Source organism: Ascidia mentula, chromosome 8, assembly GCF_947561715.1.
Source record: "Ascidia mentula chromosome 8, kaAscMent1.1, whole genome shotgun sequence".
NCBI classification, from domain to species: domain Eukaryota; kingdom Metazoa; phylum Chordata; class Ascidiacea; order Phlebobranchia; family Ascidiidae; genus Ascidia; species Ascidia mentula.
The window spans coordinates 12,135,414-12,147,165 of record NC_138573.1 but is presented as its reverse complement, the minus strand read 5'-3'; the positions used below and the strand labels follow the sequence as shown (position 1 = coordinate 12,147,165).

Sequence of the window (11,752 nt, the reverse complement as noted above, 5' to 3'; positions counted from 1 at the left end):
TGTTGGCTACAGCGTACTTGCCGCCGGCAAAGTATCTGTTAGAAACTTGTGATGGAGTTGGAGTGGTGGCCGTCTCGACCACTAGATCTGCAATTTTCGGAAAGTCTTAAAACTGTTGTTTTGAAACAAAAAAATTTTTTGTGTGACAGGTGCTGGCCATGACATAAACCTGAACTCATTTTAACAGTTATGCACCGAAGAAATTACTGGCACTTGCATTATTTACAACAGTGATTCTCAACCTCCTGTATTTGCGGATCGGTAAAATTTCGAACAACTTTCACAGTTCCGTTATTTTCTGAAATCTAAACTACTATATGTAATGAATGAAACATATGCGTGTTAAATAAAAAATATAAAATAGCACTTTGCACCAGACAAAATCTAGAATATATTGGGGACTGGTAAAAAAATTAAGCTTACCTGCAGTTAAAAACATTGATATAAAGTACAAACACTATATTTAAACGAAAATGTATTTCTAAAAAAAAGAAATTATACCGTCTTTTTCCTGGATATAAATTCTGTCAGCAGTGTAAACGTTGTTTCTGACTGTAAACTGGATCGTCCCATTTACAGGAGTCAGGTCATCGACGCCTTGAATCTAACGTTTTAACCAGCTAGATTTGCATGATATCAATAAAAAGCAATCGAAGGCTAACATAAGTTGCATGATATGGTCACAAAATGTGCCCGATAAACTTGTCTTGACAGTTAGTAAGCGGTGACAAAGAACATAGATTGGTCGCCGCTCTAATTTCTGTTATCATTGTGACGCAATTATTGGTGCGTAATACACTTCGGGCATGAAGTTTGACAAACGGCTTAGGTGAAGGGCAGAAAAATTCACGCATACACAATACCAGACGTTATTACGTCAAATAATTACCATTGCAATTGCGCCTCCGAGCGGATAATCTTCACTTTGCAAAATGAACCAGACTTTCGATAAGCTTGTTGTAAACTTAATATAATGCTTTCCGCTGAGGTGTTCGGGTAAGACCTGTAGATATTCTTTTTTGGAAGCTGACCAAAGTTCATAAAACCCAAGAATGCTCGAAACTGGTTCACCATTATCGAAAAACTCAACTGGCGGAGTTCCCGTTATGTACAAATAACCTGAAAAAACAGTTATTACAAGCGCTGTGGTTGTGGAACGATTGTTATTTGTTACTTTACTAATATTAAGGTTCTTGCTTCACCGATTGTTTTTCAAGTTTTGGCGGCCTAATAAAGTAATTTTAGGTGTCGGGTAAAGTTTTAATACTTTAATAGCAGTTGCTTTCACATTTTGGCACTTTTTAGCATTGGTTTTCAACTATACACCAAGCAAATATATTTCTTACCTTGGCTCAACTGCACCAAACCAAAAAGAATGAAAACCTGAAAGATAAAATGCAATAAAAGCTTACGCATACTTGACCAAACTTATTTTCCCACCAACACATCCATGTTTAGCGCCAAATTTTGGTTATGTCGGTGGAACTTGCAGGGCTGCAGCAAACTCAACATTTGACTGAACCACCCTCGACAGTTCCGTACCCAGGTTAGCGTTTTTCAATTGGATATCACACATAAAATTTACCCATGCCTCAATAAAATTTAGATCGCCTGTAGCAACCCCTGGAACATATCACTTGGTTTATGAATATTTTATTAGCTCATTGTTCCAAACATCTATTATGCCCCCATTTTTATGGACGTAACTGATTATTGTCATTTTGTCTGCGCGCTCGAATAATAATATTGCTGAAAAGCCTCAAGATGAATTTCGCTTAGATTCTTGCTCAGTTTATTTCGCATTGTTGGCTCAAAAGTACAAGATGTAAGTCCTGCCTTCTTGCCCGGCGACAAATATTGAGTGCTTTTGTCCGATACTGTTTTACAAAAATATGCAAACAATTGGCTTAAACCAGTGGCTTTCTAGACACCCGAGGGTCTGTGGGATGGTTTCGAGTGTCGATAAATGAAATTATATGAAGCAATTTTGGGTTTGTTCATGTACAACCAATAGCTGATTGGTAACTTGGAGCCACTGTTAAAATGTTGTTCGAATCACTCATATGTTTTTTTTTGTGAACGTTCTTCCGATTTAGATGAGGTCAAACCGAAATTAGTGAATATAAAACATTTGGCATCGTCCTTTTTTGAATACTCTCAACCATTCAACAAAAGCATAATTTTTTGTAAGTTCATGTTAATCGAAAACGAGTTTACAATGAATCAGCAATGGAATGAATTGCGAAATTGAATGAAGTAATGAAAAGAGAAAATTGCACTGGATCGGCACTGAACAATTATAGCAGTTCATTTCACAAAACACTGCAAAAAAAGAAAAATATTGCTACGGTGATCAAAAATGATTAGAAAGGCAGTTATTTTAGCTGTATATAAGAACAGCTGCTTAAACTTTGGACCCCAATGACTATTTTGATACCAAATGGTGGAAGCAAAGAGCTGGCACTGGGTTGCCAGTAGGAATACCAGGAAATTTTCCTTCCGCTCCTGCGATATCCAGATGAGTGTACTTAAGCGGCCGCTTCGAGTCAATGCCGTGCTAAAAAAAACACCACGCAAATAAATAACCTGAAACTAAATCTGTTGGGGCAATCCTCGTTATGTATAGATATCATAATGAACTTGGAGAATAACAAAACAGCTTTTTAAGGTAACAAACCTTGTCAAGACCTGACGTCATAATCAAAAAGGCACTTGGACCTTGATGACCACGTGGAGTACGGGAAGATGGATTGTTGTTACATTGCAAAACATCTTCGTATTCAGATTTGCCTGCACACAAATTTGACGGTCAAGTTCAACGAACAAATTCAAAGCGTCTATTGTACGAAAATTTGGGACATCGGAATCTCATGTCATCTTTATGGTAGACAAAGACTCAACATTACATATCTCTGGACTACTATGAAAAACCTAAAGGTCTTTGTTTTCACTGATATATTTCGCCTACTTATAGGCATTCGTCAGCAACGATAAAAACAACAACGCGGGACATTGTATGATATTATTGGTCCAACAAATGCTTCCTTATTTTGTGAAATCTCAAATGTGATAATTATATCATGTTTTTTGGTCTCATCTGATCTCGTTTGCACACCTTGAATCCGAGGAGACTAAATACTAACAGTTGTAAGTGAGGAAGGGATTTTCCGGATATCGCGATGGGTTTAAGTTCGTGCCGGATTGAAGCCCACATTAACACTATGCCATATTTGGGTCGTAATTTCACATCTTTACAAGAATGTGTTTGTGCACAATGTGCTAAAAACCTTTGTGGTGACGTCAGCTATGTTGATGTCACTTCTTGTCACATTACACTTGTTTGAAAAAATTCAAATGCCATAATTGTGTCGTCTAATTTCACTTTAGGTCCTAGTTCAGACTTTAATTAAAGTTTTTAGTTCGGGTGTAAAATATCGACAATACTAAATCTCTACATTTACATGAGATGACAATTTTAAACCAAACGTTCAAATAATACACACGTGACAGCGCAGGATTTCTCAAACTATATATGGTTCCTATAATAAGAAGTCAAACTTTATTTTGTGAGCGTTTGCGATCATTAAATTAGTTGATGCGCTTTTCATTTTTTGTTCACTTTTACCATCCACGCTGATTGGTCGCAAAAATTTCTGTGGCATAACACTGTGGGTCCGAGAAAAAACAAATTCGCAAATTGGGGCGCGGCCCTGAAAGTTTGGGAAAGTCTGCGATAGTACCTGTGTGAAATTCGTAATCTTCCCGTCTGATAGTTGACAATTCAAACATATCTCCTATTTCCTCTCCAGCTTCTTTCAGCAAAATACTGTTCTTTGCAGCCTTTGCTGGTCCATTGTCCATTGCCAACTACAAAACGCAGAATCAACAAGTCAAGACAATAAGTAATAAATTTTCATTTATTTTTTATTTTTACTCAGTCAACTGAATATATACGTACAGCATATCCTTGTCCAACTGCTATGATGGCATGTCCAGTCAATGTAGCAATGGTGTACAACTGTGCGTTAACTTCGCCTAAAGCTTTTTCCTTAGCCTCGCACAAGCAATCAACCATCGCCATCCGACCTTCAGCATCAGTGTTGCCAACTCGAACCTAAACGCAAATGTTTCGGACCAAAATTTAAGAACGGTGTATTTTTTTCGCAACAACCCTTAGTTTAAAATAATTTCCTAAATTTGCAAATTATTTTAAAACAAATTGTTTGCCATTAGCAATACTTGTGGCCCGCTTTCAACTTTAAAATGCTGACGTAACAAGTTAGAAAGCATACACAGCAAGTTTGTGAGCAAACGTACCCTGACGCCAGCTCGTGATGTGATGATTTCGTCTGCCACGTAACCATTTGAACCAATGCTGTTTCTCACCATGGACATTGTCCCATACGCCTTTATGTGCTTTGGCCTTATCTTGTCCAAAACCTGTCAACCGTTCGACATTCATGATATTATTTCAATGCCGCTAAGTAACCAGGTATTAAGAAAATTTACACAATACGTGATAAGCAGTTATGCGTTAAAAAGCAGTTGACATTGAACGAGTAAAACGCCAAAAATGTTACACTTGAAGCAAGAAATAGAAGAAAGTTGCAAAAATTGTGAACTTACCTCAAATACACCAGCTACGGCGGATGCACCACCCTTGTCACGGTGCATGCCAGCCATTATTCCTCCAGCCTTAACATCGGCACCGCCGGTATCGTATGTCACACCTTTGCCAACCAGGAATAAAGTATCGGTAATGGGACCTTCCCCCTCGTAAAACAACTTCACAACACGTGCGTTGTGACGTGGAACCACTGCGCAAAATCGGTATAATAAACAACAGGTTATTCAGCAAAACCGTTTGCTACAACCCATTTTGTTACGAAACAAGATCGTTTTTACAGCGGAAAAGGCGCAATTCAAACGCGTATGAAGTAAACCCATTTGTTTATGCTTGTGACAACATGCTACTTGACATATTAAATTATATGAACTCTTGATTTCATGTCACACATTGTCGTGTGCATGCGTTTACTTTCAAAGCTTGCTTGCGAAATATGAGTGTCTCAACCAAGAACATTTTTTTATCTTGTCTATATTCACCTTTACAACGTTTTTAACATAGAGCAAATTCATCAAGATGTTTCAATCGACAAACACAAATAAATAAAGTAGGTAACGTAGTTAAAATTTAACTATGGATGTAGTGGAATGTTGTTTAACTACCTTTCGCACAGCGGTTGACTGCACCCAAGCAAGGGTAGTTTTCCTCGATGTAACCAACATCCGAAATCACTTCAACCTGTGAGGTAAAAAGTGTTCATGAATAATCTTGCAAAAATACGGAATAGATTTCCACCATTACAGTCACGCAGTAAGTGGTTTCCGTTTCTATAGTTCATATATTGTCACGTGGTGGAAACGTTTTCGCCAGCTTTAGTGCCTTGACAAACCATTCTCTTTTATGCCAAGAAAGTCTAAAGGGTGACAATAAATACGTGCTGGAGGTACATCGCAAAATTTTCTACACACACATATGCAACAACGGACTGCCGTACTATCTGAAGACAGATCGACTAAATTTGGATTAAATGTATCGCCATTACGCAAAAATCGTACTTTAATGCTTGTTCCGTCGAAGTGCTGAGTCACGTGGTCAGCAACTCGTGGTGGGGCCATTCGCTCTGGATCTGAACCTTGGATATCACGTGTCAGGTGCCTGGAAATAATTAACGTGATATTTGCAGGCGGGTCAGCAACAAGCACAAACAACCAATTACCTGCCGCTCTCGTATGCAGCCACGCAACAGGCCACCCTTTCACTGTCGGTTTTTCTGTACAGGCCCAGCTTATCAGCCTGCAAAATACAGATAATTGCTATTTGTGCTACAAAAGTTGAGTTTAAATTGTGATGACATACTTTTGTTTTTTTCTCAGCTCGAGCTTCACGGACCTCCAAGGGTACGTACAAACCCTCCAATGCCCCAAATGCAGATGCAAGAGATGCATGCTTGAATCTAAATACACTAATGATAAAACAATATCATGGATATAACGAAACACAACGGTAATTTTATTATTTGCTGGTCCTTCAGTAGGCCCATTTGCAAACAAAGCAATTGCCTCACTATAAAAACATACATAATCTTAAGCATTTGGAGTAACCACAAGTAAACAAAGTTTCCACAGTTAAGCACTGACCTATCATTTTCCACAGTAACCAGAAGAGGTTTTCTACTTCCTGCTTTCAGTGCCCTTTTAATTCCACTGCAAGCTGCATCATAAAATCTCCGCACATCATCATAATCACGATTGAGCGGGCCAGTTGAAGCAAACACCTGTCAATGACAAAAAACACTTAATTTTGCAACAAGTGACTGTTGGCACTTATGTCCTTTGGTCCCAAAAAAGTATTAACAACTTACAGCTCTTGTAAACGGTCCAGCAAGTCTGGCTACCACAGGTTCAGTTCCAACAGCTTTGTCAACCTGAAAAATGGTATTAACATTTAGAAAATACTACAACTACATTATTTTTATTGGTTGTAATGTACATACTAAAACGCCTGATATTGCTAAATTTGTACATACAGCTTTATATTTGAAAGTTTTTAACAGAAGTTAGGTTTCTTCATTAATGTTGCATGGCACTCAACTACAAGACGTTATTTAAGCATTGCTGCTATTTGCTAAAAATGTTTAATAAAGAGTTTTTTGAGTGAAGGAAACAATATGCCTGGCAGCGTCAGCAACGCACTACACTTCTTACTTCCTGCAATGGAGTAAATGCATCTTTCAAGAATGTAAGTTCACCAGTGACATTGTCCAAAAAGTCTGCAACCAGCACAATACAGTCAAAGGATGAGGTTTCCAATGAAGCTACAGCTTCAACCTTGGTTGGGCAACTAAACAATATAACTTGTAAACAAATAAAAACAGAATGGGACACATATGTAAGATTGACTTACTTCATTTTGAAAGGTGTTTGGACAAGGGAAAAGCACACAATCCTACCAAATATTCTAACAAACAAAAACAAACATTTGACAAAAAGAGTCTCCCAATTCGAAAACTATCAATAACAAATTGATGTTGTATTTGAATTAATTTATTTAACTTGATTGAAACAAATAAAGGCATATAAAAAGCCACACAGTTTGAGCAACAAATTACATTGATTTAAGTTGAATTGTACATATGTCATGTATGTTACCCAAAAGATAAGAAGTGTGTATTTTTAGTTATAAAGCATCCTGTAACAATAAATTCAACAATTTATCCCATGTTTTTGCGGTTCCCAGCACCCCTTCTATGATCATCTTTCCAGTCATCCAATTCTCTTTCTTTTTTTAATTTTTCATCGGTTTCATTATCCGAATCTTTCTCAGTATCTTCACTTGTCTTGTCTTTAGCAGGTGCAGATGCCTGATCAGGCATTCTACCAGCTGCTGCCTCACGCTGGAAATACTCTTCCAAGGTTACAGTAGGCACACTTGGGTAGCCGGCACCAAACACCGATGCCTGCAACTTGTCTTTGGTGAGAATGAATGGTTTCATGCCACTTGCCTTTCGAGCCTCTTTTCTGGACTGATCAATTTCTGCCTTTGGAACATTTTTCATTTTTTCCAACATGCTGATTTCATCTTTCATGCTTCGCAGTTCATCTATGGCTGTGTCGACCCACTTACGAATTTGCAAAAGCCAATACTCCCTGCTAGACTCTTCTTCATGCAAATGACTTTCAAGATCTTTCAGTTTTTGTGACCGTAGTTTTCCTTCCTGATATTTTTTTATTTTCACATCTCTTGCTGCATTCATTGCATGAATGTCCGGTTTCCCAAAAAATCTTGAATTGCTGTTTGAGTCTTTGAGAACTTCTTCTACAAGTGTAGAATCCACAATGTTATATAAAGCACAGCGTTTTAGGAATGAAACATAATTTTCCTGACAAGTACTCAGGATTGTAAGTCTCTGCTGAATATCACATTTTTTATGTGAAGTTATATCGGCTATTAAGGCATGAAGTAAAATGTATCGTAAATCTGATGTAACCACTTCCTCTATTTCTTCATTACTGCTGAACATGCCAAGCTGCTCGACACATTTGCATAGCAAGTCCAAAGAAGCAAGAGCATTTATAATCTCCTGCTGAACTTTGTCCGATGCAGTTGGTTCAGAACTGTTAGTAATTGCTTGTTGTAGGTCCCAAGCTTCACTAAAAACATCAATCAGCTTCCGATCTTCCAAGCTGCTTGCTGTTTCCATTATGAACCTCAGTAGTAAATGCACCAGTCACTTTTATCTTCTGGAACCAATACACCAGTGAGCAACAAAATAATGTCAATGAACCACCAAAGACCAACCCCACCAAGGGTTATTAGCTTTCCAACCCCTGAGCCTGGGTATCCAAGATAAAATCTATCTACTCCAAGACAACCCAAAAAGACAGACTGTAGAAGCACAGTTATAAAGCAGTAGCCTGTGTATCTGCCAAAACAAAACAAAATTTTAAATGTTAACATTGTTACAAAATAAAATAATAATTACTTAAGGCAAGGCACTCCTTCTTTCACAAACGTTCTATTTCCAGTGCACTCAATACTGCTATCCACCACTTGACAAATAACAGATGTAACTTGTACTTCACTGTGATGATACTTCTTGTCAATCTAAAAAAAAATTTTTAAACATTGTAATTTAGACTATTACCTTTATTCTTACCAAAGCTGAACATGTGAAATTGTCATTTGAAACACTTTCGTTGGTTGAAAATGAAGGCTCTTCACATACAACAAACTCCTCAGGTCTAAGAAAGTAAAATGTCATTTTATGGTTACATAAAATACACAACATGCAAATATATGATCTATACAGTGAATTATGGGTTACACAAAAAATACAATCAATGTAGCTCTGATATGATCCATGAGCCTTGCATCTAAAGTAAATCCTACGATTTGTTTTATTTGTAAATTGAAACTAGATGTATATATCATAAATATCTTACAGCAAGTGACACAAAATCTTTGGAGAATATGGATTGAAGATATCAATAACTGTTGTCTCGTTAGTAATGTTGGATAAAAATGTGCCAGATACAAAGCAGTGGATTATTAGCAAAAATAATATGCTGTTTCCCATCAGATGGTTTGTAAAAAGGCTAATTAACAAAAAATGATTAAAAGTGTTTGTATGATAGTAATTTATTAATACGAGACATATACTAAACCTGACAACAAAGCTAATACTGAAAACATTCACGTTTGCGCTCAGAAAAAAATTATTGTCATTCTTGCGAAATAAAAAAAAGTAAGTTCCGCATGACCTAACACATGTTAATAATGTTTTCAAATTGTACCCTAATTTTTTATACATCATTCGCGGCATACAACTTTATACCTGGTGTAAAAATGACTTACTACACAACGAGGAAACAATTCACGCGCTATGTCCAACTTCTACATAGCGTATCCGGCAGTTTACAACAATAGTTATTCTATAACAAGCGCTTCAACGACTACAATTATTCTGAAAATGGCCCTCTGGGTAGAATACAAGATGAAATAAACGCTCATACCAAAATAAAATAGTAAAATACCGAAGTTTTCCAAAGAAATGACTTCTCTGTCAATAAGTCAATAATAATAAATGAATGTTGAGTGTAGCACAAGCTAAACGCCCATGTCAGAATAAAATGCAATGAGCCCATAGACAAAAGAAGTTTTCCGAAAAAATGACTTTTCCGTTTATCGTTTCATTTCGCACAACTCGTTCTGGGAATTTTTTCCCCAATCTGTTCTATGTTCTTAACTGCGTTTGCAAATTCTCTATGCGTTAAAACTTGCAGATACAAAAAACTGCTGAATGTACTGACCTAAACTAACCTTTTTTGAAACCGTGCGGTATTTGGATCACGTACAAGACAACAGATATTGAAGCTGAACCCGATTAAGATTTCTTATGATGCAACCCGTATTTCAGAAAAAGGGCGTATAAACCTGATGTTGCTGAATACCACTTGACCATAACCATGAATTGTACATTTAGATTTTTAAGTTTTTCTACCTGAACCAGCGTCCGTGGTACAGGCTCTTTCGGTGTGCCATCGGTGAACATCAACCATCGTCAATAAAAGCGAAATTGCATTCCTGATCATGACACTGCAATATCGCCTTTAGGATGTCATGTGAGATAGTACAAAGGACTGTGTGAACTGCAATGACTTTTATTGCTAATTTCCCGGCTGCTTTTCATATCGAAGCTCGAAGAAACCGTTCCGGATCATAAGGAAATCCCTCACCTTGCTCTTCTTTCAAATGGTCCCACTTTGATCTCGCAGTTACCTTTTTGCCAATGCACGCCCAGTCCGATGTGATGTACCTCTGAAATAATGATGTTACATGCAGAGCCTCTTACGTGAGTTCTTACGTTGGGTTGTTTCACATTGTTTGCTATGGAATTACGCCACATTCAACTAAGTACAAAAACACTTTCAGACCGTTTCATTTTCTTAAAATCTCTGTAACTGTCAAGATTCTGCGCTAGTTAACATAAAGGCAATAAAAATTGTAAAAAATCATGGTTTTCTTTCATAATGACTACAAACATGCACCTTTTTATGTATTTTGCTTTGAAGGTGACGTCACATATTAGCCGAAAATGTATTAACATTTTAAACACATTTTGTGACTAATATTTTTTTTAAAATCATGTGCTAGATAACAGCATTAAACTAAACGCTCATATAAAAACAAAAAGGGTGACAAGCGGCGTTTTCAAACGAAATGACTTATTACGTGAACAGTTGCACGACTTTACCACGTAAACGGTATCAGCCCAAATTTCATTGACCTGTTTCAAACCCGATTTTTCCAAAATTTACTCCGGATGTAGAGTACACGCCCATATCATAACATAATAGTAGACAAACAGCGTTTCCCAAAAAAATGTCTCTTCCTTTATTTGTTATAACTTCGCTCAACTTTTTCCTGGAAATTTTGCAGTAAATCGCTCTGTGCGCGTAACTGCGTTTGCAAATTTTCCTCGCTGAACAATTGCAGAAATGCACAAGTCTCAGTTTGGGGTGCCAAAACACTTATTTTCTCAAAAACCCTGTTTTTGTCCAGATCTGGTGTTGACAAAAGTAACTAAAACCGACATAAAAGTCCCAGGTTTTAAATTAGAATGGAATCAACACATGTTTTTTTTTCAAGAAAACTATATGTCACATACCAAAAACAGGATATCACATCGTAGAAATGTGGATGGTATGACTGCCAGCTCAATGACTGCCAATGTTCATTAGATCCAAAACAGATATCAAAGCCATATCTAATTATAAAATATCCACAAAATTACGTGGGTAGAACTGTTAAAATTATCGTAGGCCTACTGCGTTTTATGACACGTTAAGTGATTTCGTATTTTCACTTACGTTTTGGATTTGCCTGATAACAAGTTAATTTCCTTTCAGAACTTCAATAAGCTTTTTCATTTATAAAAGTCTTCGTCGCAAATTATTTTGTATTTATTTACAATGCCTTTGTTAATTTGCTGCACATTTGCGTTTCAGATCAACAAAGGTTAAAACAAACTTACATCAACAAACAACAAAAAATCAATAAACTGAGTTTGGGAAAAATAAAGTACAATTCAATAAGATAGCAGTTCGTACTTAAAGACCCCCTGTGACCACCCCATCATGGTTCCCTTGGCTGTCCGTGTGCCCCAGTTGGGAATTGCCGGGGTAG

At 37.1% G+C, this 11,752-nt stretch overlaps 4 protein-coding genes across 4 annotated transcripts; all 4 read right to left on the bottom strand.

The window, feature by feature from the left end:
* Positions 1-38: 38 nt before the first annotated feature.
* Positions 39-1,539, bottom strand: LOC145911965 (uncharacterized). The gene is made up of 5 exons (XM_082999393.1): positions 1,441-1,539; positions 1,347-1,383; positions 890-1,119; positions 502-604; positions 39-112 (listed from the first exon to the last, which is right to left on the bottom strand). Exons 1-5 carry the CDS (start codon positions 1,510-1,512, stop codon positions 39-41), a joined length of 516 nt encoding a protein of 171 aa, XP_082855519.1. The 5' UTR covers positions 1,513-1,539.
* Positions 1,540-2,187: 648 nt separating this feature from the next.
* LOC145912595 (putative aminopeptidase W07G4.4) lies at positions 2,188-7,114 on the bottom strand. Its single transcript, XM_083000122.1, has 14 exons — positions 6,971-7,114; positions 6,772-6,907; positions 6,429-6,491; positions 6,205-6,341; positions 5,924-6,020; positions 5,784-5,860; positions 5,623-5,722; positions 5,230-5,305; positions 4,627-4,817; positions 4,318-4,440; positions 3,959-4,114; positions 3,741-3,867; positions 2,678-2,790; positions 2,188-2,557 (listed from the first exon to the last, which is right to left on the bottom strand). Exons 1-14 carry the CDS (start codon positions 6,973-6,975, stop codon positions 2,426-2,428), a joined length of 1,533 nt encoding a protein of 510 aa, XP_082856248.1. The 5' UTR covers positions 6,976-7,114; the 3' UTR covers positions 2,188-2,425.
* A 157-nt stretch (positions 7,115-7,271) lies between these two features.
* On the bottom strand, positions 7,272-8,267 carry LOC145912597 (immunoglobulin-binding protein 1 family member C-like). Its single transcript, XM_083000123.1, has one exon. The coding sequence runs from the start codon at positions 8,265-8,267 to the stop codon at positions 7,278-7,280; it is 990 nt and encodes a 329-aa protein (XP_082856249.1). The 3' UTR covers positions 7,272-7,277.
* Positions 8,268-8,275: 8 nt separating this feature from the next.
* On the bottom strand, positions 8,276-9,175 carry LOC145912598 (TM2 domain-containing protein 2-like). Its single transcript, XM_083000124.1, has 4 exons — positions 9,010-9,175; positions 8,724-8,808; positions 8,550-8,671; positions 8,276-8,489 (listed from the first exon to the last, which is right to left on the bottom strand). Exons 1-4 carry the CDS (start codon positions 9,141-9,143, stop codon positions 8,276-8,278), a joined length of 555 nt encoding a protein of 184 aa, XP_082856250.1. The 5' UTR covers positions 9,144-9,175.
* Positions 9,176-11,752: the final 2,577 nt, after the last annotated feature.